General features: G+C 41.0%; 1 protein-coding gene across 1 annotated transcript in view; it reads left to right on the top strand.

The window, feature by feature from the left end:
- Positions 1-3,398: 3,398 nt before the first annotated feature.
- LOC124875590 (nucleolar protein 4-like) overlaps positions 3,399-19,441 on the top strand; it is a 135,675-nt gene continuing 119,632 nt past the window's right edge. Inside the window, exon 1 of the mRNA XM_047377869.1 lies at positions 3,399-8,637. Within this exon, the coding sequence (XP_047233825.1) occupies positions 8,236-8,637 (402 nt within the window). The 5' untranslated portion in view covers positions 3,399-8,235. The remainder of the gene's footprint in view (positions 8,638-19,441) is intronic.

Raw genomic sequence — 19,441 nt, 5'->3', positions numbered from 1 at the left:
GGGTCCAACAAGGACCGGGACAGTCTCCTCCTGAGGGCTGGGCTACAGACCTTTAATGCCACCAGTGTAGAGCTGGGTCAGCATCAGGAGCAGGTCCGTCCCCGTACCGGAGGCCACTGCTGTTAAAGAAAACAGAAACAGACTGAAATTCTGCAGGAGGAACTGTAGAAACCTGGTCCAATGTTTCATTAATGAAAAAGAGAGAGCTACCTTGAATCCTGTGAGATGCCATAGGTGAAGCATCCTGGTGAAATCTATCTGAGGGCTTTCTTCTTGTACAGCATTTACATGACAATCACAGAAAAGACATGGTTGGAACTTCCTCATCCTTGCTCCCTGTTCCTGTTCCTGTTCCACATGTCTGGTGTCTCTTCTACAGTTGGCCCAGGCTTTGGGATGTCAGGATCTGTTGCACCTGCTGTCCTTTGCCACTAGAGAGCGCCACTGATTAAAGGTTCGCAGATCAGAACAGGAACACAATATGTAAAACTTGGTGAAATCGTGAATGTGTTGCAGTCTGAGAAGATTCTGACCCAGCGGCGCAGTTAGAAAGCATGCAGGGTCCTTTTAATGTGGTTTAATCTGAACTGATCTAGAGGAATGTTCTGACATTCTGGAAGCACATCAGACCAGTTAATGATGGTGATCTAGATATTCTTCTCTGGTGCACCAGACAAGGCTGGGTTCAGGGGATCTAGGCTGACAGAACGGCAGCGGTCCATATTTGATGTCTTTAGGTTGGCCTTCTACTGTAGAAAGGAGTTTATAATCAGGCAGTAGGTGAAGGAGGAACCAGATATTTGACCCTCCAAGCCAGGACTACAGCTGTTGTGCAGAGAGAGGAGAAAATGCTAAGGACCTGCCTGACTCAGACTGATGCAGCTGTTCTTAGACCTGAGTCTTATTGATGGAGCTCCAGTGAAACATTGCCATTTTGCATTGAACAAGATCTACCAAAAGTCATCTAAGGAAAACCGTGGCTAGTCAGTGGTGAGGGGGGCATGTGGACTGAAGAACATGGACCGCCAGCATACCAGTGGCCCATGTTCTTCAGTCCAATGGAAACAGTTCTGTAGCTGAAAATACAGTAAATGGTGCTGTCAGTGTCGATGAGGAGATGATAGAGCTGGGCAGAACTTCATTCTGTCATGGTGAAGCAAGAACTGTCCCTGTTTCAACTCTAACCTTGAGAGATAGATCATGACTGAAGAGATGAAAATAGGGGGGTTGGAGTCAACTTTGAAGATGAGGTGAAGAGCTCCAACTCCACGATGTCTGGTTTCCCTCCTGGAGCCGCTTATCTCAGACAAGCAGAAGACAGTGATTTGTTTGAGGGATGCACCACATTTTGATGTGGAATACTATGCATAGCCACAGGTCTGAACACAAGGAGGTGACCATCCAGGTCACAGTTCGATGCTGTATCAGGATAAATCAGCTCGACAGTAAAGTGTTCGACTGGGAAGGATGGAGCCCAGTCTTGTTTGTACATGTTTCTTTTACACCTACCTGAACATTGCTGCAGACCAGGTCCTTCATGGATCACTAGCTCTTGTGATGGTAGGACAGAAAACCTGGCTGGTATGTACAGTATCTAGCATCTAATGGTTGTCATGGAGACTTAGTCACCCCAAAATGCTACCCTTTCTTCATTAATGAACATTGGACAGCTTTTACCTCACCTATTGTCCTCCTCTCTTTGTGTAGAGACGAGATAGAAACGGGTCCTCCTGCAGCCAAGCATTTAGTCATTAAAAGAGTAGAGCTTCTGTATTTTTTACCCCAGGAAAACAGAAAAACCGTGAATTAACAGGAAGTTCCTAGTCACTCTGATCAACTTAAAAAAATGATAATTAAAATCAACTTATTTTGAAAGGATTATATGATTAACATATATTCATTTGTTTTTTTCACCCCTGAATACATATGCTCAGAGTAAAGGTTGGGTTTTTCATTGGTAGATTTAGATTTAGCTGCTGCAATAAAACACATTTATTTTAAGACGTCTTACACATATTAACCACGGTGTCTGGTAAATGTCCATGTCTGCATGTAGAGTATTAGATCTAACATACACAGCACAGCAACCTAAAATTACAAATCTGAGAACACATAACATGAAGCATGCTGTGACCCATCACCTTCTTCTGTGACCTCATCCACAGGAGGAGCAGAACTGAGACGGTACAACCTGCAGCAGCAAAATTTAGAAAGATCTTAATGCTCTGTAATAATATTTTACTTTTGTGTGATTGTTGAGTTAAAATAATTCCTATCTGAGAAAACATTTTCATAGATTCACATTTGAACGATGCCAGAATTTAATGTGAAATAACTTCATTTAAAGACTGTTTACGACGGGTTTAAAACATTGAGGGTCAAAGTTTTTAATCTATTTTAGAGTATAAATAACTAACTTAGTGTAAATGTAAAAGGATATGAATTAACTGCAGTCAGTGGAAGCTTTAAGCTCAGAACAGTAAATTATGTGACAAAATGAATTATCAAGACAAAAGCTGTTCACTAGTAATCTTTCTTTGGAAATCTGTGGATGCTCCTGGGATTCTGCATTCATCTAAGACCTGAAGATCATGTGTTACTTGGCGACACTTGTGTTTGCAGCGGTCTTGTTGGTTTTATTTTTGTGTCAGGCACATTTTCTTCCTCCTGTTTCACTACTTGTGGTTGACTTCACGCTTTTACATCTTGTTTGTATTTTTAGAAAAACAAGATACAGATGCAGCACGACAGCTGTATTTTGATGTGTTTGTGAGTTTTATGTGATGCAGAACTGCAGGTTCGGCTGCTCTGTGCGTGTTCGTAGAAGTGCGTCCGTTTGTGTCCCAGCCAGGAGTCACCAGCAGACCTCTTCTCCGACGCCCACTCACTCCCTCCAGCTGACTGGCACCATGGCAACCAGAAGATCCAGCCAGCCAAGCAGGCGAGGCATCCAGGTCCTGTGTGTGTGTGACAGTGTGTGTTCTCATGTGTGTTCAGGCTCGTCTGTGTTTTTCTGCGTACGCCATCCTTTCCCTCGAAGTAAACATATGTGCATTATGCTCCACAATAACTGTTTCTGAGCATGAGAGGGAATCCGTGTGCAGCCACTGTGTGCATAGCTAGTCTTCAGTGTGCCAGGTTCCCGCACAGCTCTGAGTGTATCTCCAGGCTTGTGTGGGTATGCATGTGTGTGAGAGAAGGAAAGAGACACACAGGGATAGGTCAGTGAGGGAGGGGGATGGGGAGGTGGGGGTTTTAACTGTTGTTGGGTCAGAAAGAGGACTTTTCTTTTTATGGATAAAGAAATAAGCTAATTAAAGCTGAGAGAGTTTGAGACAACACAGGAAAATAAAATTAAAGTCTAGTCGATTCCCTATGAATGGTTTTATTTTAAAAGGTGCACAAGGTTCATTGTCAGTAAACAGTTAGGTTTGTTGAAGGCGGACAGTGTGAAACACAACACATTCCCAATCAGTAACGAACAATACAGAACCAACAAACAGAATGCTGACCCAGAGTTTGGCTGAGAGGAAACATCATTTAATAATGTAATATATTAAAAGGATTAGTATATCATTTAATAATTCCAGCTACAACTAGTTCCAGCTGTTGTAATGCCTAATAAAGTCTTAGTCAATCCCCAACAACTCTTCTGTCACCAGATGATCAATGTTCCAGTCCACCACATAACAAGCTGTTGGTATTTCTGGTATTCCCCTCAGTTCGAAACCCTATATATGCTCCATCCTGGGCAGCTCTAACTGCTGTGGTTGGCTGTAGAGGGTAGAGGAGCTCAACTTTTCCTTCAACAGCAAGTGCAAATGGACGAAAACAAAACAAAAACACTAAAACCTCCAGGTATTCCACTTGTGTCACATAATGCACGTAATACATAATAATATATAATACATAATACATAAAACAGAGCTTGTTTGCTCCAATCCTGAGTTTCATGCTTGTTTGGGAACCCTCCTACTCTGTGCTTTTGCAGATTCAAAGTCCAACAACATGACAACCGAGATTCTGTCACTGTGTGTGAGTGTCAAAAAGAAATGGAGAAAGAGGAAGACAGAAGAGGTTTCACACAAAGGAAGAGCTTAGAAGCCCTGCCTCAGAAGGCCTGGTAAAGGGAGCAACAGTAGGTTTGATTCCAGCTGATTACACTAAATAAAAACATAAAGTGTTTTACAGAAAAAAAGCAAGAAAAGGTAAATTCCATTAAAACCAACAAACATCTTAAAAGAATCACGGTAACCTTTTAGCAAAAGAAGCTGTAAAAAACATGTAAACCAAGTTAACAGATAAGAGCTGATAAAAAAAAAAAAAAAACATAAATGGAAATCTACAGGAAAGATGTTACTGAAGAAGTAAAGCAGTCCAAAAATTCAAGACGATCTCTTCATCGCATTTTGGATTAGCAGATTTCCGGCATGTTCTATGATTTTTAGCCTCATTCAGTATAGTTTAGTGCTCACTTCTAACCTTTGATTTTTTCTGCATTAAATTGAAGAAAATCCTGACACTGGTTTTAAAGCAAATAGTAACTCAGTAACTCCAATGGACTGTGGTGAAACAGAAATATAAAGTAGTGTGCCATCAGTCTGGGTATGGATAGTGATGCTGTAACACTTTTAGGCAGCTTGTGGATATGAAGAAAAGTGACCCGAGAATGGAGCCTTGAGGAACCCCACACCTGATTTTTGTATGGAAACTTTGATTAACTGATGTCCGGTCAAACCAAGAAATAAGTTTTTGATGTGTCACTGTTAAGGTCTATGTTAATCAGAACTTTTACAAGTGCAGCCTCAGCACTGTGGTGTCATCCAAAACCCAACTGGAAGGCATTAAGTTACTGATTATGTCTAAAAGGTGTAAATTATCAAAAAAAACTGCTTTTTTTAAATGATCTTAGCCTCAGATGTTAGGGTAGACATAGAAGTGTAAATACTTCAGGAGTCCAGATCAAGGTTCTTTAAAAGAAGGAAAACATGAGTTAAGTATTGGTTATCTACAAGGTTTACACATCTAAAAACCATCATGGGCACGCTGTTAAGGCAGCAGGTCTATGATTTCAGGTCATGAATAGTTTCTGTCATAGACACATAATCCAACGGTTAACATGATCAAGTCGGCACAGGAGACATAACCACGTTACCAGAGGTACAACCATGCTCCTTGTCTGAGTTCTGTCTTGGATGTAATGTACCTTCAACCTACAGTTGGCCTCCAACCAGCTGCATATGCACCTGGTTGGATGGACCATTTACTGGCCTCACAGACAACCGAAAACATGTCTTTGTGAAGGAGATGGTTGGGGTGTTTTGAAACTTTCACTTCCCATAGTGGAAGGTTATTTTCATCCTCTCATTCGAGTTTCTCTTTTTTCACCGCCTTTCTGTTGCTCCACTCCTTTGGGGCTTTCAGACACAAACCTAACGGACTCTGTGTTTTTAAACACATGTTGCTACTGTGAATGCAAAATTCACTTTTTTTTATCCTGATCCATGGCTTTTGCAATAAAATCTCCTTTTTTGATAAAAAAACAGAGAGGGTTTTTATTTGATAAAGATGAAGCATTTTTATTTCCCCATGATCATTTTAGTAAGGAAAAACATCTAATGTTATATTGAAACATCCTTAGTGTTCAAAGTTAGTCTGATCATCATCCTAATCCCTCTTTATTCTTTATACTTTTCTCATTCCCTTTTTGATAACCACATTCCAGCTCACTCATCCCCCTCATTTGTCTTTTAAATCTCCTACTACACATTAATCTTTCCGATCCCTCCAAACAACACCTTTGCATCCCACTCATCCCCGTTTTTCAGGCGCTTCCTCCTCATCCCTCTTTCTGATCCCATTTCATACTTCTCCTCTTCCTCACCCTCATTCTGTGCCTGCTCTAGTTTTTTTTGTCACACTTAAATGTTCTAGAAAGCCGAATAAATTTTAACATCAGACAAAGACCACCGGAGCAAATACAAAAAACTGTTTTCTAAAGATGATTTATTTATTCAAGGATACAAGCTTTCCTGACCCAATGTGCTCACTTTGTTAAATTAAGAAATAACTGTAATTAACCTCATATTTTAAAGCTCAGTGCAATTTTCCTAAATGACTTCGAGGGAACCTGTCTGACAACATGAAGCAGGCTAAAAGAAACAAAGCTACATCTATTAGTCTGGAAAGGGTCACACAGCCATGCTTAATGATCTGGGACTCCAGAGAACCACAATAAGAAGCATTTTCAACCAATGGAGAAAACATGGAACCATGGAGAATCTTTCAGGAGAGAACATCTAAATCTCTGCAGGCCCCATTGCCTCAGTTAAGGTCAGAGTTCATGATTCAACAATAAGAGAGGCTGGGCAAAAACACAAAGGCCTGCCTCACAGTTACAACCCGATGATCCCAAGACTTTTGAGAAAATGTGTTGTGGACTGATGAGACAAAAGTGAAACTTTGCAGATGGTGTCCATCCTGTTACATCTGGCGTAACGTTAAAGCCCGCCAGTATGTCCACCACTGAATGGCTCAAAAACATTTAAATAAAGGTTCTCGAGTGGCCTAGTCAAAGTATGGACTTAAATCAGATTGAGATGCCAGGGCATGACCTTAAACATTCTTGAAAACCCTCCTCTGCGAGTGAATTAAAACAATTTTGCAAAGAAGAGTGGGCCAGATTTCCTCCTCAGTGATGTAAAACACTTATTGCAGGTGGTCATCACAAATGATTAAAAGCGGTGGTTGCCAAGGGTGACACAGCCAGTTACTAGGTCTAGGGGACAATTACTTTTTTCCACAAAGAGCTAGGTTGCCTTGGATATCTCTCTTTCCTTATTACATGAAATCATAATTTTAAAAAAAGTGCTCTCGGTCTTTACTCAGGTTATCTTTGATAAAACAGATGATCTGAAACTTAAAGAGCAAAAAAGCAAAACAAGAGAATTCTGTAAGGGGGTAAATGCTTTTCACACCACTGTAGATTATTTATTGTCTGAACAACATTATGTTTGGTTAAAATAATGATTCTCATAAATTAGATGATAAAAATGATTTTTTGCAGGATGGGTTGTTGGGGGGCTCTGTATCTGGAGGGTCTCGCCCAGGAAGGGATTCCTGGAAGAACCGCCTCTGGTTGTACTGGATTCGCTCATCACTTCAGGTTTAATCCAGAACCTTTAACTGAATAAATGTTAGAAAAACACGGAATTAATCCGCTCTTCTGGGCTAAACTGGCTGAACACGAAGAAAATAAGAGGAGGGAAGAAACCTGTTGCATGTTAAGTTTTTGTTGTCGACTATAAGACCTGGAAACACATCTGTACACATGTCAGTGTGTATTTTTTCGTTGTATTTTTCGTGGACAGCTACTTCCTGCTTTCTAGATCAGGCTGCAGCGTGCGCATCCCCAGGATGGTCCGGGTTGGACACGTTGGATATCTGTCATGTCGCTGTGTGTTAATGGACCTTATTCAAGGCAACGTTTCCTGTTGAGAGGCTCGTCCTACCATCAGCCTCGATGGGTTTAACAGTTTATTAGAGGAAGAGACAATAATGCAGCGCAACGGGGGCAGCAGGAGTCTAACAGGTGTCCACCATCAGCTGAAGAAGCGCCTGGAGAAAGACGGAAAAACTGGACCGAATATTCTGCTTGTTTCCATCAAGTAAGAGAGGAAAAGGTGACAACCGAAACGCGTATCTTCCTCCTTTCATTTCTCCCTCAAACGAGGAAGAGGCTCCCGGTGGTGGAGGAAGGGGGGAGGCGCTGACTGACATTCCCCACGGGACAGGCCGACCGACCCGCGCTGCTAACAGGTGTGTCTGAAGAGGACGCACCGCTCAACCGCCCAGGTTCGTCCCGGTTCCCCCTTCCTGCTTCATCTGTAGGGTCCGGACCGAGGCTGCTGGACCGGGAGTTCAGCTGAGGCATCCCAGCGAGAGCTTTTTGCTTTCCTGCTTTATTTGCAGCTGGTGCGTAACTAACGGAGAGGAAGAGGAAGAGGAGGAGGAGGAGGAGGAGGAGGCGGCTGGGTCCAAATTATGGCTCATTATTTCTTTGGAAATTGAAGCAATTTCTGAGGATGATAGTCGGGACAATTTCACAGGTTAGACCTTTTTTTATTCCGTAGGATTAATCCGTTTTGGACCGACCTCCACAGTTTGTCAGTTGGAATCGAACCAAATTCTAAGAAATTTCACAACACGTTAAAGTGGGTCATCTGTCATTTTACTATGACAACGAGGAAACCCGCCGGTGTTGTTGGAGACATGGTCCCCATCTCCAAGCTGCAGACCCAGACCCAGCAGAGCAGCCGGGGTCCCGTTGGAGGCGACGGGGTTCCGGCTGAGGCGGCGGAGATGGTCGGAGAATTCAGGGACTGGTGCCTGAAAACGTACGGGGACTCCGGTAAGACCAAGACCGTGACCCGGCGCAAGTACAACAAAATCCTCCAGACCTTACTGCAGGAGGGCGAGGAGGACGGCGGCGCGGCGCTCCTGCAGGAGAAGGAGGCGGGCAGCCACCACATCAACGCCAAATTTAAATTCTGGGTGAGGTCGAAGGGCTTCCAGGTGGACCGAAGCGGGCCGTCGTCATCGGATGGACCGGTGCTGTACGTCCCCATCAAGGCGACGGTTAGTGCACCTTCTCCTACCTGTCTGTCGTTGTGTTTATGCCTCATTTAGGATGTATATGTGTCATTTTCAGACGATATGGATGAAGGTGTGCCGCTTAATCTTTACAGACTCGTTGCCATGGCTACGGCAAACACCTGTCCCATAAGGGCCCCGGTTCAACCTGTCAGTGTTTTTTTTTTTTTTTTACCTGTCCCAGTTCAGTGGTGCAGGCTGAGCTGCTCCCACCTGTGGAGCCGTTCCCATTTGGACTTTAAAGGTCCAATCCAATCCAGCTTTATTTATAAAGCACATTAAAACACCAAACAGGACCAGACACACACACTAAAAACACACATAAATGAATAAAAGAAAAGTCTAAAGCCAGACAGGGCATACATATAAATATGATAACTAGGAGATGTTTAATTTTGGAATCAACACTTTATTTCTTCATGTGATGAACAATCAACCGACACAGGCAAGACTTTACAGAAATGAAACTGTTTGGAGAACAACTCCTGACATTTTGCTGCTGGTCACAAACACGTCACATATTTAAAGCTGAATACACGATGCTCCTGGCAGCTTGAGGCTCATTCAGAGCAAAGGATGCAGCAGAAATCCACTGAACAGAACCGTTTTTTACTGCTTTGTTCATCAAATCTCTGTCAGACTGAAGAGATACTTTCACGACGTTTTGAGACTGACAGAAATGTCTTTTTCAGAAACTTAACTTCACTGGTGTTAGAGCTTTTCATCAGATGTTCCTGCTGGATATTGAAGTTTTATGTTAGGCCTTTCTTGAGAGATGGGTCAAGTTTAGTCGAAGTAGACTTGGATTTAAATGGAATTAGAATCTAGGGCTTTCAAGGCCTTGAATCCAAAAGGAGGGAGGAGCAGAGAGGAGAGACGCTGCAGTCTGGATGGTGAAGCTCCGAAGTTCACGGAAGAAGGTACAATTTTGGGTTTTATGAGGAAGTTTTTGTGTCATCCATGGCAATAACGAGGACAAGTACTTTAAAGCCCAGAACCACGGGCTCCTGACCGTGGTGAAGTTAGTTTTCGGTTGGATATTCATGCTCCATGGATTCAGCGGGGTCTTCCTCCCGTTTGACCCAATGCAGGCAGTCTGATTGGCTGCTCTCTGCCTGCTCCCTCCTGCAGATGCTGGTTCTCTTAAGGACCGGTAATTAATGTCAGAACCAAACACGTTGTTTCATGGTGGTATTCATGGCCTCTTTTGAAACCGTTTCCATTACCGGCTTTTCCAGCCCTGTACTGGCTTTCTTGTTACCTACTCGGCTCGAAACTCCAGCTTCAGCCGTCAAAGGAAACTAAACAGGTTTTGTGCCAAGTAGAGCTGCGTTGAGGAGTGGAACCGTGCAGTGCTGGACCCGTGAAAGGAAAAGAGGCATTAGTTATCAACTTTGCCTTCTGACCCACTGCTCCATCTAGAAGGTAAAGCTTTGTTCGTCACCAAATTGCTCCTGGATTGTTGGACAAAGCTGCTCTTTGAGGTTTGATCTCACCATGTATTTACTCCAGTGTTTTCAGGCAAATCGGGACTAGAGGTAGTTCCACACGAATGGTCTCAGGATGCTTCACCGCTGGCATGACACAGGACTCATGCTCACCTTTTCTTTTCCAGACGGTCCTTTTTCCAGATATCCAAAACAGTCTGAAGAGGCTTGATTGGGGGGAAAATAACTTTAGCCCAGTCCGCTGCAGTCCAATCTTTCAGTACATCCTTCAGAAGTCAGTCTGTCCTTGATATTTCCTTTGTGGCAAAGTGGCTCCTTTGCTGCCCTTCTTAACATCAGGTTAGAATCCAAAAACATCTCGGCCTCAGTCTGTAGAAACACACCTACCTTCCAGCTGCCATTTCAAGCAAGCTTTGCACTGGTGGCAACCCAATCCCTTAGTAGATGTCCTCTTTAGTCCTCCTACTTACTGGACTTTCTGGGGCACCCTGAAGCATTTTCTCACATCAGTGGAACCTCCCTCCATGAAGTTGTTGAAGATAAAAAAATTGTTAACATGAGCGCAATTTTCCTTGCCACCTCCAGGTGTAAACCAGAACAAATAATTTCTCCACCTGCTTTTTGAGAACTGATCTTAGGTTGTCAGTGGGGTTCAGACCTGGGGACCAAATGTCAAAAGTTTCAGTTTTCAGATATTTGCCTTTAGTGCCTTTGGTTAGTGTCACAGTGCTCCATGACGCTGGAAAATCCACAGATCCTTTTAATATGTCTCTTGGATTGTTGGAAGACGTTGGTCTTGCTGGACGTATAGATTCCACTCATTTATGGCAGTCCTATTGGACTGAAATGGGAGGCAGTTACTTCCATTCTACCAGGATGCCTTACTATTGGCACCACACAGAACTTGTGGTAGCTCTCACATTTTTGTTCTCCAGGTGTCCCAAACAGTCGGAAGGAGGATTCATCAGGAAGAATAACTCTGTTTTCTGCTCCTTGTTCCTTTTGCAGAATATCAGGCTGTTGTTGATGTTTTTTAGACAGAGGGGGCTTCTTTGCTGCCCTTCCTGCCCAAAAATCCTTGCCTGCCCAAAAATCCTTGCCTGCCCATCTCGTGCAGATGCACTCACACCCACATATTGCCAGGAATAAGCAAGCTCTGCACCGGTGGCAACGTGATTCTGTGTCTCTCTCTGAGACAGCTTTGCTGTGCACTCTTGGGCACTATAAAGTCTTCCTACAAACACGCAGGTAGAAATAAAAGCACAGACAGCTGCTAACACAAGTAACGGCACAGCTTCATATTTCTCATTACTCATACGGTGCAGATTTTTTTAGCTCAGGGTTTCTCAGGATTAAATGCAAACCAGGCCTTATACTGCTGTGAAAACGTGTTCTGCTGTGAAGCAAGTCAATGCAAAAATGAACATGGAAACGTCAAGGTATTTAAGAAACACTGATATGAACATTCATTTATCAGTGTCATCTAGGAGTGATTGATGTGGCAAAATTATCATCATGATTTTTTTACGTAACATCAGAAATTTTATCACAATTTCCGTGTGTTAAATTGTAAAATAACAGGCTTCAGGTCAACGAACATTTTGGAACCAATTATTGTGTCAAATACAATGAATATTTACATTAAATACATAGCTGACTTACTTTAGACTTGAAGTAGAAACTCTACGCTACAACAGTAAGAAAAAAAATAAAACGCTAAAAATAATTAAAATGAAGTCAGCTCAACATCACAACCTGTTAATTGAAATGCAGTTCATCACGCTGCAGTTATTTCTTCTTCTTCATCTTCTGCTCGTACAGTACCACCTTGTGGTAGCAGTGACACATTACAGCAAGTTGGAATCAAATCCGGTTCAGTCAAGATTCAATTAATCTGTTTTAATGGATCTAATAACGTGAACTATAATAACAAACAGTTCCCACTCTGGAATGGAGGGTTAAACAAAGCAACAGCCTGGATGACTGTTTGTCATTTGGTAACTGTCATAACTGTCACCATAGAAGCTGGTACTGAAACTGCATAAAAACTTAAACCAACTGGGTTTCTTTTGTAGTGAGTGTTGAACTCCACAGCTTCTTCTAGTTGTATTTATGTTTCAAATCAGTGTTCTGTTTATTCTGTTTCCTTTCTAGATATGTCACAGTGCGAGGGATGTGACATTCCTGCAGCAACTGTCTATCAGGCAGCCTCTGTGTTTACACACAGACACTTGCACAGCAGTGATGTGTGTGCATGTCTCCACCACTGGGTGTGAGACATGATGATGCATTACTCAGCTGAGTAATGCCGGGTATGAAAATGTGTCCAGAGATGCTCAGTTCTCGACGCTTTCAGGTTCACAGACATGTTGACTGAATTAGAAATAATAGAACACAGAAAAAAATATACACCCTAATCTGATTCAAAGAGACTGAGAGGTTTAGTGAGAAGGTGTTGAGTTGAAGACACAAACTACTGTCATTTCCTCTGTTTTAAATTGCAATCACCTGATGGACATCAAGCCCTACTATTTCATGTGCTAAAATGCATGTTAGAGTGTTGGAAGACGTGTGCAAACGTGAAAACTGGGAATATATCCCTAAGCTTGACCAGAGCTCATGCTCAGGGGTTTCGCGTTATATTACCAAGGTACAATTGTTTATGCAAGATGAGTTAAACGGTGCATTGAGGCCATTTTGAAGGATAATATTTCTGTACTAACTGTTGTTCAATGCCATCCAGCCTGTTGAAATTCCTTTTATTTTCTTAAAAACTTTGTAAAAAAGGAAATATTGAAGGAGTATTGCTTCTACACAATCCCAAACACAATCAAAATAGATTTTGGATTAAATAATCATTATCATTGCCTTCTGAAGAAATATTTTATGTTGGGGCCAGAAAAAGATTAAGCTTTTAAAACACAATGACGAGAAATATTTAGAAGACTCAAGGTAAGGTCTTTGAACACTAAGATCACTGCTGTAGCTGGTAAGCATGGTGGTGGTTGCATTATGCTGTAGGGCTGTTTCGATGCCAGTGGTGTTGGTACATTACACAAAGTAGTAATGTAGGCGGAGGATTTCCTCTTTAACTTCTTTAACTTCATCTCAAATAAACAGGACAGCGGTCCAAAACATACATCAAAACCGATTTTGAAATTATTAAAGCAGACTAGTCATTAATCATATCCTGCAGAAATGATTTATGGTGAGACGAGACAAACTTTAGTCATATGTCCAAAAGGTCCAGATGAATGTGAGGAGGAGCAATCTACCCGTTATCTAATTGGCAGTGGTAGCATTATGCTGTGGGCTGTTTCAGTGCCAGTGATACTGGTGCGTTGCACCAAAAAAGTGGAATAAGAGAAGGAGGGCTCTCTCCTAATTGGACCTTAATTCAATTCAATTCAATTCAAAGATACTTTATTGATCCCCGAGGGTAAATTAGAATTCCCCTCTGATCAATAAATTATCTGGACTATGCTTAACAGCTGAGCCTGAAAACCAAATAATTTCAATAAATTCTACCAATTCTGTTAAGAAGAGCCGTGAAATAATTATTCCAGCAGCCTGTTGATGGTTTCAACAAGTATGTGGTTGAAGTGTTTTGTTCAAAGAGACATTCGTTTAATTTAGAGCCTGAGAGGATTAGAGAGAATATACAAAAATTCAAAGTTGTGCAACCTTTGTTTAAAAAAAAATTTTTTTTGAAAGAAGAATAATTGAAATAAATCATTAAAACCTCCAAGTTAACATGACACTGTTTAATATTTTTATTCTGAACCATAAATCCAAGCAAACTTAAATAATTAAAATTATTCATGAGAAAAGGTTTGATTTTAATATGTTCTGCAACATTTTCTGCATGTGCGCCATATAAAAACACACGACTGCATACACCAAGCACATAGAAAATAATTCGTGCTGTGAAAGAACGCTACCTAGCTACCCAAAACTCAATTTCCTTCCAATGCTTTTCATGCTCCTGCACACAATATGTTTGTTGTTGTTGAGTATGAATCTGAATATATTATTTAATATTAATACCTTAATATTTTATCAAATAATATTTCTGTCTGTTAAGGGTTGTCCTGTGAATACCAGCCCAGTAAGGCGGTGGTATTAGGACAAAATAGAAAAGAGTGAGCCAAGCTCTGACATTATTGAACAGCATAAACTCTGCACACATGGAATGAATTCACACAATTTCTTAAAATACAAGAATTTATTAACAAAAATAAGTCAACTCAAAGTCAAACATATTTCAATCAACAAACTCTTTACTTTGCTAAAACAATCCAACTAAACTACCAAGCAGAATTAAAGAATAACGAAGACTAATGGACTATGTACAATATAAACAAGTTGATTAAAGATGATTGATAATTATGACCAAAAGAGTGATGCCACATTACCATGCAATGTTTATGTTTGAGAACCAAGGATTATCTTGAAGAATCTGGAAATTAAGTTAAGTTAGTCTTGGAACCAATTTAGGAAATAATCAGCAACATTTAGACAACCATTCACAATGTAAGATCAGATTAAATATTATTTTAATAAAATAATGTTTTAAATAATGATCTGCTGAATAAAACCAACCTTCTGGATGACTAATTCTCAACGGTGTCTCATTAGCTGCCTTTATTTATTAAAATAATATTAAAAGAAATATTAAGGAAATGGTAAAATATTTAAGGAAATATTTTGAATAATAACCAAATCTTTCTGGAGAAATGGGGCTTAATGGTGTTTACTTAGTTATCAAGTTTAGTAAAATAATGTTTAGGGAACTATTATTTACTGGATTGAAAACTAACAACCTTTCTGGGTAAATATTATTTAGTAGCAAGCACATGTTCTAAGCTATTAGCAGTTAAAGCTAACAAAAGAAGCTGATAGCTTAGCACCAGAATCAAACACACACCTTTAAAAATACCGTCAATAAAAGGTTTAAAATGCATAAGCACAAACGGCGCGTGATGATCAATCTTCTGTGTTTAAAATCACCCTTTAAATAAAGTTTGTCTTAACTTTAAAAACACACAGACAAAGAACACAAAACTGAGCACGTGTGCTGCAGATAGTCTGCTAGCACCAAGATAGCAGAGTTCAACACAAACAAAACCAAACTTCATAAAATGAAAAACTTTCAGATCATAAATATTTCTCTATTACTCTGCCCAAACCCTAACCTCGTATGAACCATCTGAGGAGATGTTGTCAGGGTGACGACGAAGTTTGAAGAAACATCCACTTTGAACGAAGGTTAGCTTCAGCTAACCTTTGGAGCTGTTGGGGGGACGGCTCGCTTTTCGGCCGACCAAACTGCAAGTTACTGGTAACCACGGTGATGCGGTCCCTGTTGTCCTCCTTTCAGAAACTACTTCACTCGGCTTGCTGGGAAACAGTTTGCTTCTGCAGACGTCAGAGAGAAAGTCAAGCAATGCTTATACCTTAATTACCCCTTTTTATGAATGAATACCGGATTCTTTCAACAGTAATTCATTCCTACTTAACTTAGTGCATATGATCGCGTGATCTTATGACACCCTTGGATCCAGTTTGAAGAGTTCATGTCTCCCCCCCCGGCTGTGCCGGAAGTAGGTTAAATGGGTTAAATGCAATTTAACCTACTTAGTTTTAATAACCACTGATGTGTCAACAACAAGGCACTCAAAGCGCTGTACATGAGGAAAAACATTACAATGATACCGAAAATCAAACAACAGAAAAACTAATCAAATGACATTAATAATCCTTGGGAGAACACAAAACTGTTTTTGACTTTATGGCTGCAGTTACTCCAGTCTGTCTGCTTTCTGAGGTAAAGAGGTAACCCCCTGTGTTTGTTCTCACAGGCATCTGTGAACTCTGTTTCTTTAAGCAGCAATGGAGACATGTTCATCCTGTGATCCTGACCTGACGAAGAGGAGTAGAGCAGGAACAGAATCCACCGTGTTGTTTGGTGCATCTGGGGCTCTTATTGTGTGCTGGGGGTCTGTCAAAGGACAACTGAATTAGGCTGGCCCCTGCGATCAGGCTGTGAGGATCTCTTCCATCTTAAAGAGACCTTTATTCTGTCATAATACAAACTCTAAATTGACAGGAATTAGTGGACTCTGGCATGTCTGTGTGGGTGTCCTAACCTCACATCGACCCAGCCATAAGCCACTTTGTGTGTCTAAAACCATCTTTAGACCAAACTACAACATTAAAAATAAAGCAAGAAATGGATGGTCTTTGCAAGGTTTTTGGTGAGGTCTTCTGGAGTTCACCGGGCTCCCCGTTACGTCGGATCACTTGGGAGAGTTCCCTTAATGTTTTGAATGCGAATAAAAACTTAATTGGGAGGTCATGGTGTGTATTCATGGTGGCAGCAAATTGTGATCCTGGGTGGAGAGTAGGGGAGAGTGGTTGCAGCATATTCATTCTGTGGGGCTGGTACACACCTGTGTGGCCTGGACATGGGAGAATTTAAGATGCAACCTCCTTACACCCTCACAGGAGTGTTCCTGTCTCCACTGTAGTTAGGCAAATTGTGTCCAGCTGCTGCTCAGGCTCCCTCTTAAAGGATCCCACATTGTAGCCACAACAGACCATCCACTGTCTTTTTGACAATAAATATGGTGTCCTGCTCAGTACCCCCTGCACATCTGCATGATGTGCAGGGGGTACTGATGTACTGGATGGACTTCCAGCTAGAGAGAATTGCTACCAGATATGCTGGTTGCTGGGAGACCTCAAGAAGCTGTGTTTAAATGCCAAATGTACATTTTAGGCTGTCAAGGAAAATCTCTGATATTGTTTGAAGTGTTGATGACGAAGGAGAAAAAATCTCAAGCAATGACTCATTGGGTTTACAGTAGATTGTCCAGAACCTTCAGAATCTCAAGCCAAATTTCATCCACACCTGGCACCTACTCCTGGGGAGTTTCTTTTACTACCTAGGTGACTTCTGCCGCAGTGATGGAATCACATTCTCCCAAGTCTTCGGGTTCTGCTTCCTCCACGGAGGACATGGTTACTGGATTGAGTAGATCGTCAAAGGGCCGTGCCAGGTTAAATTCATTACCATGGTAGCACACTTGGGGATCTGCAGAACATTTCACAGAAAACCTCTGCAGCTTCATCCTCTCATGCAGATACGCTGCTTAAATTACTGATGGTGTCACTCCTTCATGGTCACACTGAAACTGATGGTGGAGGTGCAGAAACCTTTGAGGTTTAAAGAGAAAATATCCATATGCAGACATGGATGGCCAGTTTTGCCAAACATGATGCATTCCAGGAGTGTTAAATGGTGGTGGCAGCTTTACAGGGTTCTCAATCTGGACTGAAGGAGGACAAACAACTATATACATTTCTGACTGCTTTTACGAATGTGGTCTGATGGGATCCTAGACATACTGGTGCAAAAAACAAGGGGGTTAGGAAGTTTCCCTCATGGAACCATTAATATATCTACATACAATATATCTGCTGATCCACCTGTTCACCTGACGGCTTATCTTGAATAACTAGGTTATGCTTTCCTGTCACCACATGTGGGCAGCATCTTGATGTTAAACATCATGTACTGAAGTCCTTAAATACAGAATATTAATTGAATCATAATGTTAAATGTATCTAAAAATGTAATCAGGAGCTGATAGACATGCCTTCTATGGTGTGACTGCTTTGAATTTAATATTTGACGTGTCTGGTAATGAAAAATAAACGGTGTCAGGCCAGCAACCTTTTCTTCCATGTTTGGTTCTCTAACACTCTGCTGCATGAATCTTAGGGGCTGATTTGATTTGAGACCTACGTTTGGTTTCCCCCATATTTTGAACAGAAACAGATGGCGTGTGTGTCTGGGTGTGTGTTTATGTTATACACACCTCTGTGTCCAAACAGCTCTACTTTATGTTGCTGCTATATTTTTTTGGTAGTCATGGTATTTAAAGTATTTGTGTACAGCTGGAGATACTAATATACTGAACATTTATTACAACTACATGTGTGTACTTTAAGGCTGGGTATTATAACGTCTATAATGTCTTCCTGGTTATGTCAGTGAGGTCAATTTTATCTGGAGTTACATCTTTCCAGGGACTTTTAAACTGCACTTAAAACAAAAAGAGGATATTTTTTTAATCATTTTTATTTTTATTGAAAGAATAAACACAGAAAATCAAATCAGTTTACTAAATGTTATAGACAGAGAAAATCACATCCAATATTAATGCCCCAATAAAAAAGGTAACAATAATAGCCAAACAAAGCAAGTCTGATTAACTAATTAGCATAAATAGCTTAAAAACCAAACAAACTTTTATTATAAACCTTCACACCACTGTGGATGAAAAGTAAAAGCTGATTTTAAAACCTAAAAGTTATCTGTTTAATGCTCCGATGTCCCCAGGAGGCTTCAAATATTAATATAGATAATTTGTGTTGCATCGTCTTATTTAATCTAATCTGTGACTTTGTTGTCTGATGAGAGGTTAAATGTAGATCAGCCATTGAATTGGGAATATTTAAGTTCATGAAACTCCCTTAGATCCCACAAAGACTTAGTTTAATCCAAATGTTTAAAATATTGCAGAAGTCAAATTTAACCCACAGTAGCTGCCAGTAGATATAAAGTTATGATAAAAGTAAAGTCCTCGCTCCCTTATTTCTCACATTGTAGGTATCAGGACATCTACTCTTTATCAGGTTCAAAATCATTCAAGTCAAACCTCAAGTTTATAAAAACAAACAAAAGATTTGAAAGCGAAGTCAAAGTTGAGGAACTGTTCAGTAGCATCATGTAGGCCTTCACCCTAAGGTTCATGAGTTTGTAGAACAATTTTTAGGAGCAGAGACTCTCAGTAGTGACATCATGTGGAGGAGTTTTGGCTGGCCTATTGCTTCAGTTCCTTGAGGTTCTGGGAATCTCTGCAGCTTCTGCATAGTTCTTTTTTGGTTCCAGCCTTTCAAAAAGGTGAGACATTTAGTGGTTCTATTCTATTCTATTCTATTCTATTCTATTCTATTCTAGATTAGCTGCTTTGTTTGGGATCATTGTCCTGTTGATGACCCAGTTTAGACCCAGCTGCAGCTGTCTGACAGATGGCTTCACATTTCACTCCAGAATACTTTGGTGTACAGAGGAGTTCATGGTCCACTCTGTGACAACAAGGTGTCCCAGGTCCAGATCATCAGCTCTCCACCACTGTGCTCAACAGTTGGTGGTGTTTGTTCAGATATGCTGTGCTCTAAACATGGTTCTGTGCATTATGACAAAGCATCTCTACTTTGGTCTAATTACAAAAGACAATCAATTTGTTTATTAAATGCAACAACTGGATGCT

This window comes from Girardinichthys multiradiatus, chromosome 1, assembly GCF_021462225.1.
Source record: "Girardinichthys multiradiatus isolate DD_20200921_A chromosome 1, DD_fGirMul_XY1, whole genome shotgun sequence".
NCBI classification, from domain to species: domain Eukaryota; kingdom Metazoa; phylum Chordata; class Actinopteri; order Cyprinodontiformes; family Goodeidae; genus Girardinichthys; species Girardinichthys multiradiatus.
This window is presented reverse-complemented; position numbering and strand designations above follow the sequence as displayed.